Source organism: Sphaerodactylus townsendi, linkage group LG04 (assembly GCF_021028975.2).
Source record: "Sphaerodactylus townsendi isolate TG3544 linkage group LG04, MPM_Stown_v2.3, whole genome shotgun sequence".
NCBI classification, from domain to species: domain Eukaryota; kingdom Metazoa; phylum Chordata; class Lepidosauria; order Squamata; family Sphaerodactylidae; genus Sphaerodactylus; species Sphaerodactylus townsendi.
In genome coordinates, this window is record NC_059428.1 from 35,834,079 (window position 1) to 35,852,102 (window position 18,024).

The window sequence follows — 18,024 nt, forward strand, 5'->3', positions numbered from 1 at the left end:
AGTGGCCCCTGGTGTCTTCCCAGTCATAGCTTGAGAGAGGCCATCTTTGGAAAGCTCTATCCCCTGCCTTCCCACACACACTGATTATGGCCTGGAGAGTAGGAGACAGGAGCAACGAAGAGGCTGAGGACATTGCCACACTTGTGGTCTGCTTCATTTTGAGCTTTCATTCCCTTTTGGATTGATTATCTCCAATGCACACATTTTAGGATCTTTAGAACTCACTGTGCCTCAGATTAGACTGTTGTGGTGGTTTCCAAAACTTGCTGCATGGGAAACAGTAAATGCCCCAAAACACAGAAGCTCTTTCCCCACAGGTGATATACAGCGGCACAGGGACGGCAAAAATGCTGTCCCTGGGCTGCTGTTCGAACAGGAGGCGCTGCTGCATTGCAGCAGCACCGTCCTGGCCAAGCGAGGTTTTTGCAAAGCGGCGTCTTCCCACCGGCATGGTGTGAACCACACCACTGGGAAGACGCCGCTTTCCCCATTGCCTCCACTGACCGTTATGTCCAGCATCGCTCTGGAGGGCTGCAGAGACCCACCCACGCTGCCCTCCGACCCCTGGAGGTCGGAGGGCAGCGTGGATGGGTCCCTGCAGCCCTCCAGAGCAACGCTGGACATGAAGGTCAGTGGAGAGGGTTGACTGAGAGGCAGCTCCATGCGGAAGTGGGGGAAGTGGGGGCCATGGGGGAAGTGGGGGCTACTCGCACACTAGTGTGCGAATGGTCACCAAGGCTCGTTTCCGCAAGTATGTGGAAAGGACCTAAGAGACAAAGGTATTTTTTTAAAGCAAAGCTTTTGTCTTTTAGCTTGTCCCCTTCTTTTCCCCTCCCTGACTGTAACTGCAGAAGAGCTCTCTTTGGAATGCTCTGCTCCATTTGGATTGCGAGGGACATCGGTCTCTTTCCTATGGTAGCAGAATCCTTCTCTGATAGGAGCCTCCCAAAAACTGTGAATTCAAAGGACCCACTGAACCTACCATTGTAATGCTATATTGATATAGCCAAGAACAAAAATGGTGTCACCAGTGATAACAGCACCATTTCTTGAAAATCCTGGTTATTTAAGGTGCATGTGGGGAAAATGAACTGACTCCACTACTGTGAAAATGCAAAGGGAGGTGCAGATGTGCAGAAGAAACATGCCCAGCCAATTTCAGTGCTTGTGGATCAACTTTTAGAGTAAGTTGAGGGTGCAGAAAAGCCCTCAGCCTAGATCAGGGGTCTGCAACCTGTGGCTCTCCAGATGTTCATGGACTACAATTCCCATCAGCCCCTGCCAGCATGGCCATGTTGGCAGGGGATGATGGGAATTGTAGTCCATGAACATCTGGAGAGCCACAGGTTGCAGATCCCTGGCCTAGATGTTACTCAGTGGCCAGTAACATCTTCCTTCACTGCCCCTAGGAGGAGAAAAGAACAGCATGGATTAGGGCAGTTAGTTTTGGGTCCCCTCCTTCTGACAGGCGTAATGCCTAGTTCCATTATCAGAGAATCAAGATGTGGAGAGGCCATTCCCTTTCATGAATAGCAGTTAATATGTTTTGAGCCCTGACGTGGATGGCCCAGGCTAGCCCAATCTCGCAAGATCTCATAAGTATTTGAATGGGAGTGTAGGGTTGTGATGCTCAGGCAGGCAATGACAAACCACCTCTGAATGTCTTTTGCTGATCACTGTCTTTTGTGGTCACTGTTGAGTCAGCTGCTCCTTGATGGCACTTTCCACCACCAGACTGTGAACACTCCGTTCCTGGAAATGAGGTTACCTGCTGATTTAGATGTTGAAGCCCATTGCAATGACGTTTTCCTCAACAGAATCCTCGATTTCTGAAGTTATTATTGAAATGTTTTGATCACATAGAAAAGGTTACTTCTTTATGAGCTATGGGAAACTGGTGTCCTGTTGTGTTAGAGCATGGACTTGATTTGACCATCATGTTTCTTCAGCTATTGTCATATGGGGATGCAAAACATGAAACTCTGAATAAGTCAGTGAGGGCAGACCCTTCTCCCTCTCTCTGTCTCTCTCTCATTTGTTCAAGCAAGGAAAATGTGCACCCTCTCCAAGAACATCTTCCCCACTGTTGCTACTTCTCAACCTCTTTTTGTGTGGTGCTTCTGAATGGGAAGGGAAACATTTTAATGAACAAGGGCTGGCTCTTCACTAAGGGATGCTTTGTTCTCCTCCATGGTGGCAAAAGTATAAAAAGGCTGCCTAGTCAGCATCCAAGCACTCTGTCTGGCTTTGAAACACAGTTGGGACATATGTGTATTTACCATTCTAAAACCACAGGATGTTGTGCTTTTCTTTTCCAGGTTATTATTTACCAGGGTGGTCAGATTTTTGATGGTGCACCCCAGTTTTACGGGCGAGTTGGGTTTGCAATGACAATGCCAACCACCAGTGCCTCCATCTTCATCAACAACACTCAACTGTCCGACACCGGGACTTACCAGTGTTTGGTCAACAACCTACCAGACCGAGGTGGCCGGAATATCGGAGTCATTGGGCTCAATGTCTTGGGTATGTGCTTTGCAAGAGGGACTGCCAAGAGTGGAGGCGTGTAAAAAGAAGGGCAATTCCTATGCATAGGTTATCTCAGATAGGAATGAGTACGGTAGATCTGACCAGAAGATTGTCAAAAAGATCAGGGTTGGTGATCATCAAAGTATGTTTGATATTCTGGATCTGTGATTTAGCTTGAAAACTTGCTGTCATGGGGGGGGGAGGCACCACATACGGATTGGAAATGTGGTGCTGGGAAAAATTGTGTAATATTTGGGTGCTGTGTGGTTTCCGGGCTGTATGGCCATGTTCTAGCAGCAGTCTCTCCTAATGTTTCGCCTGCATCTGTGGCTGGCATCTTCAGAGGATCCTCTGAAGATGCCAGCCACAGATGCAGGCAAAATGTTAGGAGAGAATGCTGCTAGAACACGGCCATACAGCCCGGAAACCACACAGCACCCAAGTGATTCGGGCCGTGAAAGCCTTCGACAATAAATTGTGTAATAGTGAATCCTTCCTCCTCCTCTGCCATTCCTCCAATTGAAAATGCTCTCCAGCCACACCCTGGTTGTTTGAAGCCACATGATTGTGATGGTGGGAAGGCATTTGGTATAGGGATTGTCCAAACACCTTGATTGCTGTGACCACACAGAAGACCATTTTATTTCTCTTCCTTGCAACTTGGACTATACCTCCAGCCAATGTGACAACACAGAAGGCAAGAATAAAAAGGAGGCAAGCCACAGAAAGGGGATGTTCCATCTTTTCCCATGCTGTAGCAATCCTTGGAAAGGATTTTTCCCCATCACAGTACTACAGTGACAAGAACAGTCTTACCTGGCACACTTTTTTGTCCTATGCTTGTCCTTTTGTCCTGTGGAGGTACAGGAGCCTTCTCAGCATGTGGACTCCAATGGTCTGGTCTCCTGGCAAGCACTTTGCTCCATGGCCCATCGGACTCCTTCCAAAATTTGCTCGTCTGCCCACTTGCCTTTTCCATGCAGCTTGTTGCCCTCCCTTTTCTTAGGTCTTAGATGAAGGTCTTCCACTTCACTTTCACTTAGGGTGTCTTTTCTTCAACTCCATACTTCCACCAACCACTGGAGTAGGAGATCCTTCCCATATCCTCCTGCTGCACTGGTCAAGGTTTTAAGGTTTCCTGTAGCCTAAAAAGACTTCCCCCAACTTAAGTGGCTCTTCCATTGGAGTCTTTTTTGATTGGAGGAAAGTTCCTTAGGCTAGATGAAGGTTACTTGGAAGATGGTTGGATCTACTCCATTATTTCATGTTTTTTGGTAGGCCTCCCTCTTCGCGGTTCCTTCTGCCATCCATTGCCTTGTCTGAACCCTTACTTCAGCTGCTCTGCCCAGGAGTTTATGTTCCTACCATTTCTGTCTATTGAATATTCTAGCCCTCAATATCCAGTCCTGCCCACAACTTTTTTTACTACCATGCAACTTCAGGACCCGCCCCCCCCCCCCCTCCAGCTAAACTTAATATTTGCTTCTGTTGCACAAGTGGGACTGGTTTGCAAATGTTCTGTCGTGGGTTTCATTCCCTCAACATTGAGAATGTTTGTGAACATTCTGTGGCAATATAAGAACTCATTTTGGGCTTTACTGCCCACTGATTCCTTAGTAGTTTGCAATTCATATAGCAGTAGTAATAGACTTGTAAAAATATAGGGCATGTGTGTGTAATTGTATACACCCTGTTCAGGATAAAGATGACAGGAGATTTGTGAATTCTTCTGCCATTTCGTGAACTTTCTTTGTTCTAGAATGCTCCACTGGGTTCCTAGTGCCTTGGAGACAGAACTAGGTAGGCACTAGGACCCAAGGGGAGCATTCTAGAACAAGATGATCCAGGAAATGGCAGATGAATTCATAAATCTCCTGTCATCTTTATCCTGAACAGGGTATAGTATATATAACCTAACCAGAGTGGATGGGAGGTTACCAAGGAAGACTCTTCAGAGGATTACAATGACCAACTACCTCTGCTTCTCACTTGCCTGGGAAACTCTTTGCCGGAGTCACCACAAGTCAGCTGTGATTTGACAGCACAAACATAGAAATACAGGGGAGCTGAATTTCAGAGATGCTGAAAGATAGAGAGATCAGACTATCTTTGCAGGAAAGGGGTGTGCAAACAAGAAGAAGTAGGAAAACAGCTATCTATGGTCCATTCTCATCCCTAATTATTTATTAAAATTGTATTTGGTGCATCTGAGGACATATTTTCTACCAGTCAGCGGTATTATCTTGCATAGGAGTGAAAATTAAACTTCCAGTCCTTAGCCAGATACCAGAATTTGGCTTGAGGCTAAAAGTTTTAGTGAGATCTTTATTGAGTGAACTGGTGGGGAGCTGCAGATGTTAGCTCTTCTCCACAGAGGACGCTAATGGAAAATGGCCACAGTTAAGTCAGCAGTTACGACTGAGTTTGCTTACTGGTGAAGAAAGCTTAGCAAGTGAGTCGCCTGTTGCTTCCCTCTGAGTTTGGAGCCATCTGCTGCTTTCTTTTCTCAGCCTGTTTCTTCATTTGTTTAAGTGGAAAAGCAAGGATTGAACATAGCTCCTGACCTTGCCTTTTTCTTCTTCTCTATTCTCTGTTTGCAGTTCCTCCCTCTTCACCAATCTGCAGGGTTCAGGGCCCTTTAAACATCGGCAGTGACATCACACTGACCTGCAATTCTGAAGAGGGCATTCCTCGGCCAACATACTACTGGGAGAGACTGGACAACACTCCCAAGCTGCCTCCAACAGCAACACAAGGTGACTGTGACATGCTTCCCTCCTGCTTCACCCCACTCCCCATGGTGATTTTATTTTTGCTATGCTTGCTAAGGGTGTGGGAAGTAATGTGGTAGGATACTTGCTTTGCATGGTAGGCTACTTGTTTTGTTTGTATCAATCCCTGGCAACTCTGTTTAAAGAATATCTGGTATCAGGTGTGGACAGATGTGTTTCTCCATCAGACATCTGGGAAAGCCACTACCAATCAAAGGGGTTAATACTGAGTTAGAGAGAATCATAGACTTGGAAGGAGCAATACATGCTATGTAGTCCAACCCCCTGATCAATGCAGGATCAGCCTAGCAGGGGTCTGCAAATTACAGCTCTCCAGATGTTCATGTACCACAGTTCCCATCAGCCCTGCCACTTGGCCATGCTGATGGGCTGCTTTGAATTGTAGTCCATGAACATCTGGAGAGCCATAGTTTGTAGACCCCTGGACAAGTGTTTGTCCAGTAACTGCTTGAAGACTGCCAGTGAGGGGGAGCTCATCACCTCTCTAGGCAGCTGATTCCACTATTGCACAACTATTACTGTAATCCCCCCCCCCCCCAATATTCAGTCAGAACCTTTCTACCAGTGGTGGGATTCAGCAGGTTCGCACCACTTCGACAGAACCGGTTGTTCAAATGGTGCTTGTAAACAACCAGTTGTTTAATTATTTGAATCCCACCACTGCTTTCTACCCATAAACCCATTATGGTGAGTCATGGCAGTCTAATTTGATATCAGGCAAATTCATCAGTTCTGTTTACACTGGGCTCAGCCAAAACTGCTACCAGGTTATTTGTGCTGAATGAAGACACCTTAACCCTATCCAAGGGGTCAAAGAGCAGAGGAAGACATTGAATATAGTCATGATCATTGTAAAAAAACAAATAAAATTCAATGGCCACTCATGCATTTTGAGCCTTCAGGGTACGAGGTGCCCTCTAGTGGCTTTTCTGATTATAGAGTGTATAAAAAAAAAATCTGTTCGGGGCTTGGCCAAAATGGTTAGCTACCACAGCTGTAAGTATGACATTTCAGAGTACATCACAGTAGAACTGCAGTGCAGTTGTGCCACTAGACTGCATGGTCAGGGAAGAAGTAGAAATGAGGAGCCGGACAATTGAGAGGCCATGCATATCTGTTTCTCTGCCTTCCTAGGCCTGCGGGACTTCTTTCCAGACATGCTATAAACCCTGACTGTTTTGCTGCTTTTGGTTCCTCTCCTCTAGAGATATGCTTTCCAGGTCCCAGATAGAAATTGATTGGCCAAGTAAATATTCCAGAGGGACAGCTGTGTCAGTCTACTGTAGCAAAAAAAGAGAGAAGAAGTCGAGGGGCCCTGTAAAGCCTAGCAACATTTATTCCACTATGAGCTTTCATGAGTCAGAGGTGACTTCTTCAGATGCTATGGAAGGAAATAAAATAATATATTCATATAGAGAATCACAGAAAGGGGAGACAAGCTTGCTATTTCAATTCTCTATGTTACAAACTTGAAGAACTTCAGTTTTTATACCTAATGGATGATGAGAGAGGTCAGGGGATTTAGCCTCTCTCTTCCATAGTAAAGATAAATAAAAGTGGAATAAAGTAAGGTAAATAACAAACTAATTAAGGAAGAAAGCATCTGAAGCATATTTATTTCTCACCTTTGCTGCCAATGGAATGGAGTCTCTGAGTCAGGATTAGGTCATAAATTCTGGAAGTGACTTGCAAAGTAAATTGAATCCATCTTGTGAGAAGTGTATTAGCAGTCCTCAAAACAATCACATGGATAGAGATTTTGCTTTGGCCATGGCAGCAATTGCTGATCATGGCTGTTTTGGTAAAATGTTGGCCTCCAGCTGAAAAATCTGTACTTGAAATGAAATAAGGCCAATCTGCTGTTCAATAATGTGCCCAACCACAACCTACATTCTCTCCTTGTTAGGGTTACTATGTAATTATAGGTGCACTTGCCAGTTTGGAATTTGTCTTTTTAAAGTTGTGTTGGACTGGTGGTTATTTCTTTTTCTTCCTAGTTCAGTTATGATATTTTCCTTCCTTTCCATTTAGATCAAGTTCAGGGTACAGTCGTTCTGCGCAATATCAGCACCATGTCTTCAGGGCGTTATCAGTGCGTAGCTTCTAACGTCATTGGAAGCAGCACCTGTTTTCTTGAAGTTCAAGTGATTACACGTAAGTCCATTTCAGTGAGGGACAATGGCTCGGGCCAGACATCATGCTAAACCATGGTTTAACTAAGCTAACCCTGGTTGCAGTGGCTACAGCCAGCCACTTAACATAGTGGTTAAGAGCAGAGGACTCTAATCTGGACAACCAGGTTTGATTCCCTGCTCCTCCAAGTGAGTGGCAGACTCTAATCTGGAGATCCAGGTTTGATTCACCACTCCTACATAAGAAGACTTCTGGATGACTTGGGTTACTCACAGTTGTCTCAGAACTCTCTCACAAAATGTCTGTTGTGGGGAGAGGAGGAGAAGGTGATTGTCAACCACTTTGAGACTCCTTAAAGGTCCAGAAAAAGTAAGGTATAAAAACCAATTATTTTTCTTGCACATTTTTCTGGTTGGATACACCAAGCCAGGATCTGAAGCCAGGATCTAAGTGTTGGTTTATCAACCACTGGTAGCCTTAACTATGGTTCCACATGATGTCTGAATGCAGGATTTCTAGTTTAATCCTGCCCATTCTCAAATGACACCATCTCAGGCAGCAGAGACAAGGAAAAACAACTAGTACTTGTAGAGGCAACCAGGATTTGAGTGATAGTTTGGGAGCTACATTTTAGGTGTACAGACGATAAGTTTAAAAAAGCAATGGTTGTGAGTGGTCCCTGAAACAAGTATTTGTTCCATTAAATCATTTCCATGTCTATCTCTCAGTGCCTGCCAGATATTAATGCACAAACAAGATGCAAGGAAAGCACTATTGCTTTCCGCCAGAGCTGCAGGTTGGCCAACCCCACATTCTGTCACTGACTTATTTTATTCATTGTAAAGTTATGGGAAGTTGAGTCATTTGCTCAGGGACAGATTAGGCATGACTGTTGTTGCTAACTGCTAAAAAGAACCATGTATGGAGAAGAGATCCAGGTCCTTTGCCACTTTTCCCCCAAAGGGGCAAACAGCAACTCTCAGGTTTGGGTGGTCTAAATCAGGAATCCCTTGCCGGGTGGAATGGGAATAAATCTCCTATATGCTGGAGCTCCACTTCAGATTAACTCCTTCCCCCAGGACTGTTTTTGCCTTTTTTACATAGATCTCAAATCTCCATTAGATGTGTTATATGGACATTTATGGATCTTGGCAGCAGTAAAATTTGCAGGTACCCAGATATCTTCTGCCATGTTTCCTACAGTGAGATCTTTGAATCCTTCTTCCAGTGTGGGACTCTACACAGGAAATCAGAAGTGCATCTTGTATATAGATGTGGCCATGGCTAAAGTCATCTTCATGTTGGGCCTTCTTGAGCATATCTGGAGTGCATGGGACCATCAAAAGATGCCAAGTTACAGAGTAGGGTACTGAAACCAGAATGGATTCTGTAATCCACTGTAGTGTGTATGTGCGCAAGGACCTCCACTGTGGAAAATGACTGTTGTAAATGTTGTCTTCTCATTTCATCAGTGGCCTTAGCAACACCCATGGCATCCTGAGGACATCCCTTGGATGCACTAGGCTACCTTCTGCACAAATTCAAATTCTTCAGTGAAGATCTTTTTGTCATCAGAAGTTATTTTTGAATAGAGTGAGCAATGTTCTAAAACTGCTTCTAAAACTGCTTCTATCCACCTCTCTTTAGTGGTCCCGGCCTAGTAGCTGAAACAGCTTGATGGAGTTGTAGGTAGAGACCAACCTAGACAAGACTATTGTATCTCATGCTGTAAAGACATATTGTGGCTCTGTGAACTCATGCCATGCTTTCTCCTCATTCAGATCTTTCATATATTCCATGTTTTATGTAGCGCATCCACGGAGCATTGGCCTGATTGCTGGAGCTGCAGCTGCAGGAGCAGTGGTACTTGTGATCTGCATTGTCTTGGTGGCCGTGACACTCTTTTATTGGAAAAATAAACACAAGGAAGAAGAGGAGGAGGAAATTCCCAATGAGATAAGGTTTGGCCTTAGAGAAGCTACATCTCTCTCTCTCTCTCTCTCTCTCTCTCTCTCTCTCTCTCTCTCTCTCTCTCACACACGCACACACATACAATCTTACAGCAAAGATCTTACAGCAAAAATCTTACACAATCTTACAGCAATCTTACAGCAAAACTGCATGCCAAAATAAGCATAAATCCTGTGACACCTTAAAGACTAACAGGATTTTATTTCAGCATGATCTGTCAGGGACTAAAGCCTCCGTCTTCAGATGTAATGAGCGGATTCTCTAATTTCATCTGAAATAGTGTGCTCCACTAATGCTTCAACAGACTAAAAGAGCTCCCTCTCTTGAACAAACATTTAGGCTGCAAAAGAAGGGCAGTGGCTCAGGCCACTTGCAAGAGACCCCCCTTTTTCAGAAGGTTTTTTAAGCCAAGAAACCCCATGGTGGGGGTGGGAATCTTTCTTTCACATAGTTAGGTTATGCTTCTTCATCAGTTTTCCTATGCGCATAACCTACAAACAATCTTCCTCTTCCCTTGCACTGAGCTACAGGTTCTAAGGAGATCTTCTTTTCCTTGATAAGAATTAGATTCCAACACACAGGAATCTCATTCCTGATTCTTACATTAGTTACCTATGTTACGTGTTCATATACCATTTTCCCAAGTTCTCCACAAGCAGTTAAACCAAGCAATCTATAAATTAAACCAAAAAATATCAATGCACACCGTAGAACAATAAAACACCAAAACAGCTGCAGAAAAAAATTATTTGCGACTAGATGTGCAGAGCTTCCAGGTGAATAACCACAGGACACTTTTGGGATTAAATGGGACTGCAGCCCAATTCAATGCTGAAGCTGGGCGAGCAAGAGGAGTGCATCACAGCAGTCGGTCAGGACCCGTGGCTGACCCCGGCAACCCCAATCCCTCCTTTATAACCATCTTCAGGAGGAAATTTAGGATGACAGACACATTCCTTTTTAGAAGCTTAAGTCTTTATTTGGTTGATCATGACCAAGAAAAGCATCTTCCCCTACATGAGTTCAAGACTCTGACCCTTGAACAAAGCAAGCAAAATTACATTACTGCAGAAAAGTAAAACTTATCCAGTTATTGATTAAAACTCAACACCACGCCAAAGGAGAACCAGACAACGTCATCCTCTTTCAAGACCCTTAAGACATTTTCACAAATCCCATGATGTTTTTTGACTTACACTAAACTATTTTTCTTGATGAAATATTTGTTAGCAAAGCGTTAATGCTGTTGATGGACTTATTTTAACCTCTTAGGTAGGCAGAGTATGGATTGAAAACATTATTTCCTTTACTCAGAGGCTAAGTTGGTTTTTATGGATACTTCAAGGTGCATGACTTCAGCATTCTGCTCTGACCTTTGCTTGACCTTTTTTCCTTTACATCATTGAACCAAAACGATGTAAATGGGGGTTATCATTGCTTTGCGCTTTCCGCCTTTACTCCACAAGGGTGAGTTTGTGAGCATGGTGGGGATGAGGGGATGAAGAAAGGGGTGCAACTGCAATCCTAACCATCTCCTTTGGCTTCCTTTAGGGAGGATGATCTGCCACCCAAATGCTCGTCATCCACAAAAGCATTCCATGGTGATGCTTCCTCATCAGAGAATGACACCCTCACCTCATCCAACACCTATAACAGTCGGTACTGGAATGACCCCAAAGCCAACCATGCCACAGACTCCTTCCCTCGCCTCAACAATGATGCGCGCCAGTCCTTTTCCCGCACTGGGAGCACCAATACCCGCCCCATCTATGCCAATGGAGGCCACCCAACCCCGCCTCCACCCAAGACATTGGTGGTGACAACCAACACTGCCCCCTCTCCTCAGGAGATGTCCAGGAGCAATGGCTCAGTGAGCCGAAAGCCAAGACCCCAGCACACGCGCTCCTATGCTGTGAGCCAGGCAACGTTGGAGAGGATAGGGGCCGTGCCTGTTATGGTGCCAGCTCAGAGCCGAGCAGGCTCTTTGGTGTAGGCCTGGCTCTAAGGAAAATGAGAACCTGTTGCACTGAGTGGGGGTGAAGACCTGATTCAAACAAGAGACTCTCCTCTTCCTGCCCACAGTGCATCCAAGGGGAAGATCAGACCTCTCTTCCGAGCTCTCTTGCACCCCCTATCAAGTATTTCCCACTGGGTGTGATGGTTCCTCCCTTGCTACCCCACCCTAAGGATCTCAGGGGGCTCCTCAGCTGTAGCTGGATGTGCCAAGGCCAGGGGCAAAGGGGGCAACACAACACATCTCAGGGGGATGACACCACATTTGTTTGCCAAGCTCTGCCTCATGAAAAGTTGGGAAGGTGGCCACAAGGACGAGTGAGGCAAGGCAGGGCTTGCAGAGCCTTCTGGTCAGTGGATGGGCCATTAGAGGAGAGGACTCAACAGCCTAGACTTGGCATGTCTATCACAGGGCTCCAAACAAATGTTGAAATAGGAGCAAGCGGTGAGCGGCCGGCCAAGCAGGACGAGGCAGAAAGATAATCACAAACCAGGCCAAGCAAGAAGAGGATCGGGGTTTGGGGGTTGGGAATTGGCTGGAGAATTATGTTTGTATCTTTATTTCTTCTTTTGATCTCCCTCACTTCTCTTTGCTATTTCCCAACTGGATGTTCTCCCTGCACTAGTTTTTTGGATGCTTTCTTCCATCCTTCGTCACCGCCATGGGCACTGCTGTCACCCCGGCATCGTCCCCGTTCCTCCCACTTCCCACACCAAGGAGCTGCTTGGTGCCAGAAATGCTGCTGCTGCTGCTGCTGTTGCTAAGAGGAGGAGTTTGAGGAATGATGCAGGATGGATGGCTGAAGCCTCCCTTGTTTAGCAGGCTGCTGTGCTTCCCCAGATGTGTGGCTTCCCTTTCCCAGAGCTGGACTTCAACGCTTAGGCCGTTTGCATGGCAGGGTCTCCCTACAGGGCCGATGGGGCTGGCCAAACTTTTGAGGAACATTCACTTGGAGGTGTCACATGGAACCTTCGGTCTTTCAGACTTCTTTTTAGTACTGGGGGGAGGGGAACAGAGGAGCGAGCAAGGAGTAACCCAGGGGTGGCTCATGGCTGCAGTGGTGCCCTTATCCCCTCCCCCTTTGTGGTCTGGCCAGTTCTAAGCGGCATCCCATGGTGGCAGGATGGTGCAAGGCCCAATCGCCCTCCCGTCTCCCCTGCCCCTGCAGCTTTCCAGGTTCTGACTCTTGCAATTTAACTAGCCTTAATCGAAGTGGAAGGGCTTAGAAGCTGATGAGGGTCTTTCATGCCCCAGGGAGGGATTCAGAGCTGGGGGCCATTTCCTAATACCTCGAGGAGGCGGAGCCAAGGGACACTTCATGGAGTCCCGCTGTCTACACCTGCCTCATTTGTAATGCTGACACACTGATCTCCTTAAAGGGAAAACACTCCCCTCAAAAGCACTGAACGGGCTTTTCCTTCTGCACTGACAAAAGACGTCTTTCCTATCTAACCCCAGCACTAGGAACGAACGAGGCGGCTTGTTCCACAGGCTCCTCTCCACCTTCCAACATGCACTGGGAATGGGGTTTCTAGAGATCAACCAAGAGCGCTCTTCCACTTCCGCTCTGCCTCACCCCAGCTGTCCTTTTCTTTCAAATGGACAGGGAGGCCATCAGGAGAGAGCTAGCTGCCGGCCTGGGCCTTCCCTCTAGACCTGTACAGGAAGCGCCCCTTGGGTTGCACTGGGTTTTGAAGCTTAGCTGAGATTCTGTGCCTTCTTTGCTTTGGGAAAATTTCGATTCTTCCCCTCCCCCACATGCACACACACTCAGAGTCCCTCCTCCCTCGTGTAGGGCACACACAACTTGCTTGATCGACTTTTGAGCACACCAGGCAGACAGGTGTTTCCCAGGGAGCAATCTCTCTCCCCATGTGCTCACTGCTGGTTTATCTGGAGTTAGGGGCCCGGGGGGGGGGGCGGCAGGGGAGAGGAAGAGTGGCTTTTAAAACTGTAATGTGAAAATAGAAAGCAAAGTAACTCTCTCTCTCTCTCTCTCTCTCTCTCTCTCTCTCTCTGTCCTTTTATAACAACAAGAATCGTAAGAGACATTTCAAAGTGATGCTGCCTAGAGCAGCCCTAAACTCCAGTGCTCGGAAAGCTCTTTTTTGGGTTCTACTGTTCATGAGACTGTTTCCTCCTCTTTCTTTGTTCTTTCTAATTGTCTAAACAAATTCAATAAAAAGACTTTTATTCGTATAAAAGAGAAATCAGTTCTTCTACCCTTTTGTCACCCGTCTGCTATGGTTCCACCCACTTTCTTGAAGGACTCGTCATAACCAATGTGGTCAGAGTAAGAGACAAGAGATGACAGGGTGGGGCATTTTCTGGGGTCCAAAAACGGGGGGGGGGGGGCTGCCACCAAAGAGTCATTCTGTGCACTTTGCAGAACTAGGGACGTAAAACAAGACTGGGACCTAGTTGAGGTCAAATCCTTACTCAGTCATGCAGCTTGCTGGGTGACTTTGGGCCAGCCGCTTGCTCTAAGCCTCACCTACCTCACAATTATTTGAAAATAAAATGAAGGAGGGTAAGGCCATGCCTGCTACCCGTACTTTTTGGAGGAGAGATGATATGAAACTGGGACTGGTCAGTGACATTGTAAGAGCAGTCTTAGTTTGCAGTTAGCTCAAGGTTGGGAAAAACCTGTAGATTTGGGGGTGGAAGCTGAGGAGGGTGGGGTTTGGAGAGGGGAGGGGCTTCAAGAAGTACAGTGCCTTCCAAAGCAGCCATTTCCTCCAAGGGAACAGATCTCTGTTGCCTTGGAGATTAGTTGTAGTCCCAGGAGATCTCCAGCTGCCATCTGGAGGATGGCATCCTGGTTTGCAGTCCATATTTCTTTCACTAAGAGTGGACTTATTATATACCCCACCACCCCCAATATATTCTGAGGCTCATAATTCATGTTTTTTTAGTAGTGGTGTTTCTGAAATTGCTTCCATTCAAATTCTTCCTTGGATTTGTCTGCTCTTTCTTCCAAAGCTGAATTGCAAAAGGAATTCTTTGTTCTGTCCGCTACGTGTAAACATCATACAAAGCTCTCTGCCTCCAGGTTGCCACAACTTTCAATCCTTTCCATTCATTTTAACTTCTCTTTCTTGACATTAACAGTGTACGAGGATGCATTGACAGACATGGCAAACAAGCAGTCTTGACGTTCTTGTATGTATGATTGCATCATGATATGTATGTGTAGCTGTGGATTTTACTGACTGCTGCAGCCAAAAGAAAATCATGACACTGTATGAGGCTAGGCTGGTTTCCTTCAAATTTCTTTTGATGTGTCATTCTATCAATGTGCAGCAGCACATCAGCAAAACATGCACCTCTTGACTTGGTCATCTGCTGCGCATCAAAATCTTGATGCCATGGCCAAGATCACTCGTTTTAATGTAGCATTTTATCAATGTGCACATGAGCATCAATAATGTACAAGGGTGTGTGTGTGTGAATGAACTAATGACAATGTCAACTGTGCCAAACTGAGCAGGAGCCTTCTAATTCCAGAATTAATTTTACCACTTTCTTAAATGAACCTGGTATTTGGGAAGATGGATGATTAAAGGTCAGTTTGAACCCCTAGACCAATAAAAGAACAGAACAAGCAAAATCCTTTCATCAGGATTTCTTGGGTGATTTCCCACCTCGACATTGCTCAGGGACAAACTGGAGGAGCAGAATCACAGCATGGACATTTGGTCCCCTCTTGGTCTGGAGTTTCATTATTCTGCATCCAGTTGTTGATTAAAGTCTCTGACAACTGCTAGCCCAGTCGTCATGGCAAAGTCAAATTACCAAAGTCATAACTATTCCGCAAAGCTTTGGAAAAACAGAGAACAACAACAATATTTTGCAGCTTACATTTCCTGTGCCCTTTGATATCTGGAGGAAGGTAGTTTTGTTTGCTGATGTTACTGACTGCTACATGCTATTCCACCACTTGATCATACCTGGCACAGGACAATGAAGCCAGTGTAGATTCAAATAATTAACAATGCAATTGAAAGCAAAGTTGGCCCACTGAAATCCATTAAAGAACTGAAAAGGGCTTAATTTTGCATAGAATGGTCCTGTAAAACCCACAGTGCTAGCATCCAAAACCGTCCAACAGGAAAATAGTTCTATGTGACAATTTAGCTGAGTTCTGTTGAGGGATCCAGTTAAATTTTGCAAGGTTGGTGGTTTGATTAAAACATCCCCTTATCAAGTTTCCTGCTCTTTTGTAGAAACTGAATCTGTATTTTTACACCACTTTCTGGGGCCAAATTTTTCCTATGCATATTGTGTCAATAAATATGCATTATGTATATTATATGTATGATATATATATAAATTATGTACACCGTATATATAAGTACCATGGCCTGCAACTAAGAAAAGTTCCATTTCAGCCTTGAATGACAAGAAGCACTCTTGTCATTTTACTGAATGACTAGGGGACTAAAGATTTATTTGATTATGAATTTGTGCTAATTCTCATCCCCACCAGGTGTGCACTCTTCATCATATCTGGCCAACAGATACTTCAACAACAGAGAACCAATGTCTCATTCCTTCATCCGTTCTGATTTTTCACTGAAAGTGGACACTCCAAGAGTTACACGCACGCACGCACGCGCGCGCGCACACACACACACAACAGTCAGCATACTAGTTGGTGTATTTTCTTCCGTAGGCAATGAGCTTCCTCATGATAGCCAGAAAACTTGAGAGAGCAGTTTCAACTTCTTGGCCATTGGCTGTATCTGTTCTGCCTGAGGCAGGAGGAAGGAAAATGAAAATGACTGAGTAAACACTGATGTCTGGATCAGAAACTGAAAATACCAGCTTTTCTCTAAGCACTGTCTGCATGTCTGGTTCTGACAGCCAGCAACAGGTGTAGGAGGAAGGAAATAGTGCAAGAAGCAAAAAGTGGTGCTTTTTCCTGGGGGTAAAGAACAGCCAGCAAGATGGAAGGGTGATGCCTCAGAATTTCTGAATGAACAGAGCCAGAAGAGCTACTATTAAAAGGAATAAATGTTTACAAGTGTACAGCATATAAGGAGAGGAGAAATCTGCTCTCCTCAGATCTTGGAAGCTTAGCAGGGCTGGTTCTTGGATAGAAAACTACCAAGGAAGCCTCTTCAGAAGAAGGCAATGAAAAACTGCTTATCACTTGCCTTGAAAACTTACCAGGGTCACCAGAAGTCGTTTGTGACTTGATGGCACATATATGTGTGCTACGTACAGGGAGCCCAGATCTTAACCCCTTCTTCCTGATATCTGGAGAAAAGAGATTTCTACTGGTTACATTTTTTACAGCCAATAGCTTGAAGCAGGTTGTTAGGAGGGATTTGCCTCCTTTGTGCTTTCAAGAAGTTCAGAAGTCCAAGAGTTCACGTTGTACTTTTAAAAAATGATTCTTATTGAATTCATTCCCATACTGTTTGATCCGAACATGATAAGGGGCACGACAGCTTGCAGGTCCCAATCTCCAGCTGCTGGAAATCTCATTTAGTAAACTCTCGTACTTTGGAGACCATGTTCATCAGGCATTGCCTAATCATTTTCAAACACATCCTCAGTGTAAACTTACAATAGGCTTACACAGGGGCTAGAAACTTAGTTGGTGTTTTTCTTAAAGAGTGCTGTGATTCTTAGAAAGCAGCCATCTTCATTTAGTAGCATAGTCTGTATTTGCACAAAACCATCTAATTCATGCAGCTCTGATACTTAACTATGCCACAATATTTGCTAACTACATTGCCATAAAGATAGAACTGCAGTTCTCCTTTACGGGTGGCCACCAAAAATATTCAGTATTTTTCAGATTCTGATATATTAGAACCAAATGTTTTGGTATTTCTGAAAAAAATGCTGGACCCCTTTATCAATATGGGGGTTTTGTGGGATTTTATTGGGGGGGGGGGTCAGATATTTTGCAATTTTTCAGCTTCATTATACTCAATGAGGAAACTGTGGCTCTGGGAGGGGACCTTTTTAAAGGAAGAAGAACCACATTTGCTTCATAGCCGCTGGTGACTCTCCTTACAAAAAACCTTGAATTTGCTAAAGGTTGAGCCAGGGGGTCTACCTCATTGCCTTGCTCTGTGCTCCATATTTACTAGCTTGGATATGCTTGCAGAGGAAGAGGAGGAGGAGCCCGTAGCAGCTGCGGCCCCATTGGGAATTAACATTTGCGAAAAGCTGAAGTCAATTTCATCACCAGGACAGTCTAACCAAGTTCACCCAAGAGATTAACAGTGCTATCCTAAGCAGAGTTGTGCCCTTCTAAATCCAATGACATCAGTGGGTTTGGAAGGGTGCATTTTTGCTTAGGACTGCACTGCAAATCAGTCAGCTCCCGAGCACGCATCAACAGCAGCTGCTCGCCTTGGCTGCTGAGTCCAATGAATGCAGACTCTGCAGGTGCAAAGGCGGAAGATCAGCTTGTGATACATCTTCATTTTAATTGCAGACAGAGAGCAACTTGAGGGCAAGGAGGATCAACTTGAATAAGTATTGCAAATGGAGCGGGGGGGAGGGATCATGTCACATGGCCAGTGTTTTAAAACTTTCCAGCATCACTAGTCAGGAGGAGAACTT

The 18,024-nt window shown here is 45.2% G+C and overlaps 1 protein-coding gene across 1 annotated transcript in view; it reads left to right on the top strand.

The window, feature by feature from the left end:
* The window catches only part of IGSF11 (immunoglobulin superfamily member 11), a 234,028-nt gene extending 220,379 nt beyond the window's left edge, over nt 1-13,649 (top strand). Inside the window, exons 3-7 of the mRNA XM_048494402.1 lie at nt 2,319-2,526; nt 5,130-5,285; nt 7,353-7,475; nt 9,265-9,415; nt 10,977-13,649. Coding sequence (XP_048350359.1) covers nt 2,319-2,526; nt 5,130-5,285; nt 7,353-7,475; nt 9,265-9,415; nt 10,977-11,418 — 1,080 coding nt within the window. The 3' untranslated portion in view covers nt 11,419-13,649. The remainder of the gene's footprint in view (nt 1-2,318; nt 2,527-5,129; nt 5,286-7,352; nt 7,476-9,264; nt 9,416-10,976) is intronic.
* Nucleotides 13,650-18,024: the final 4,375 nt, after the last annotated feature.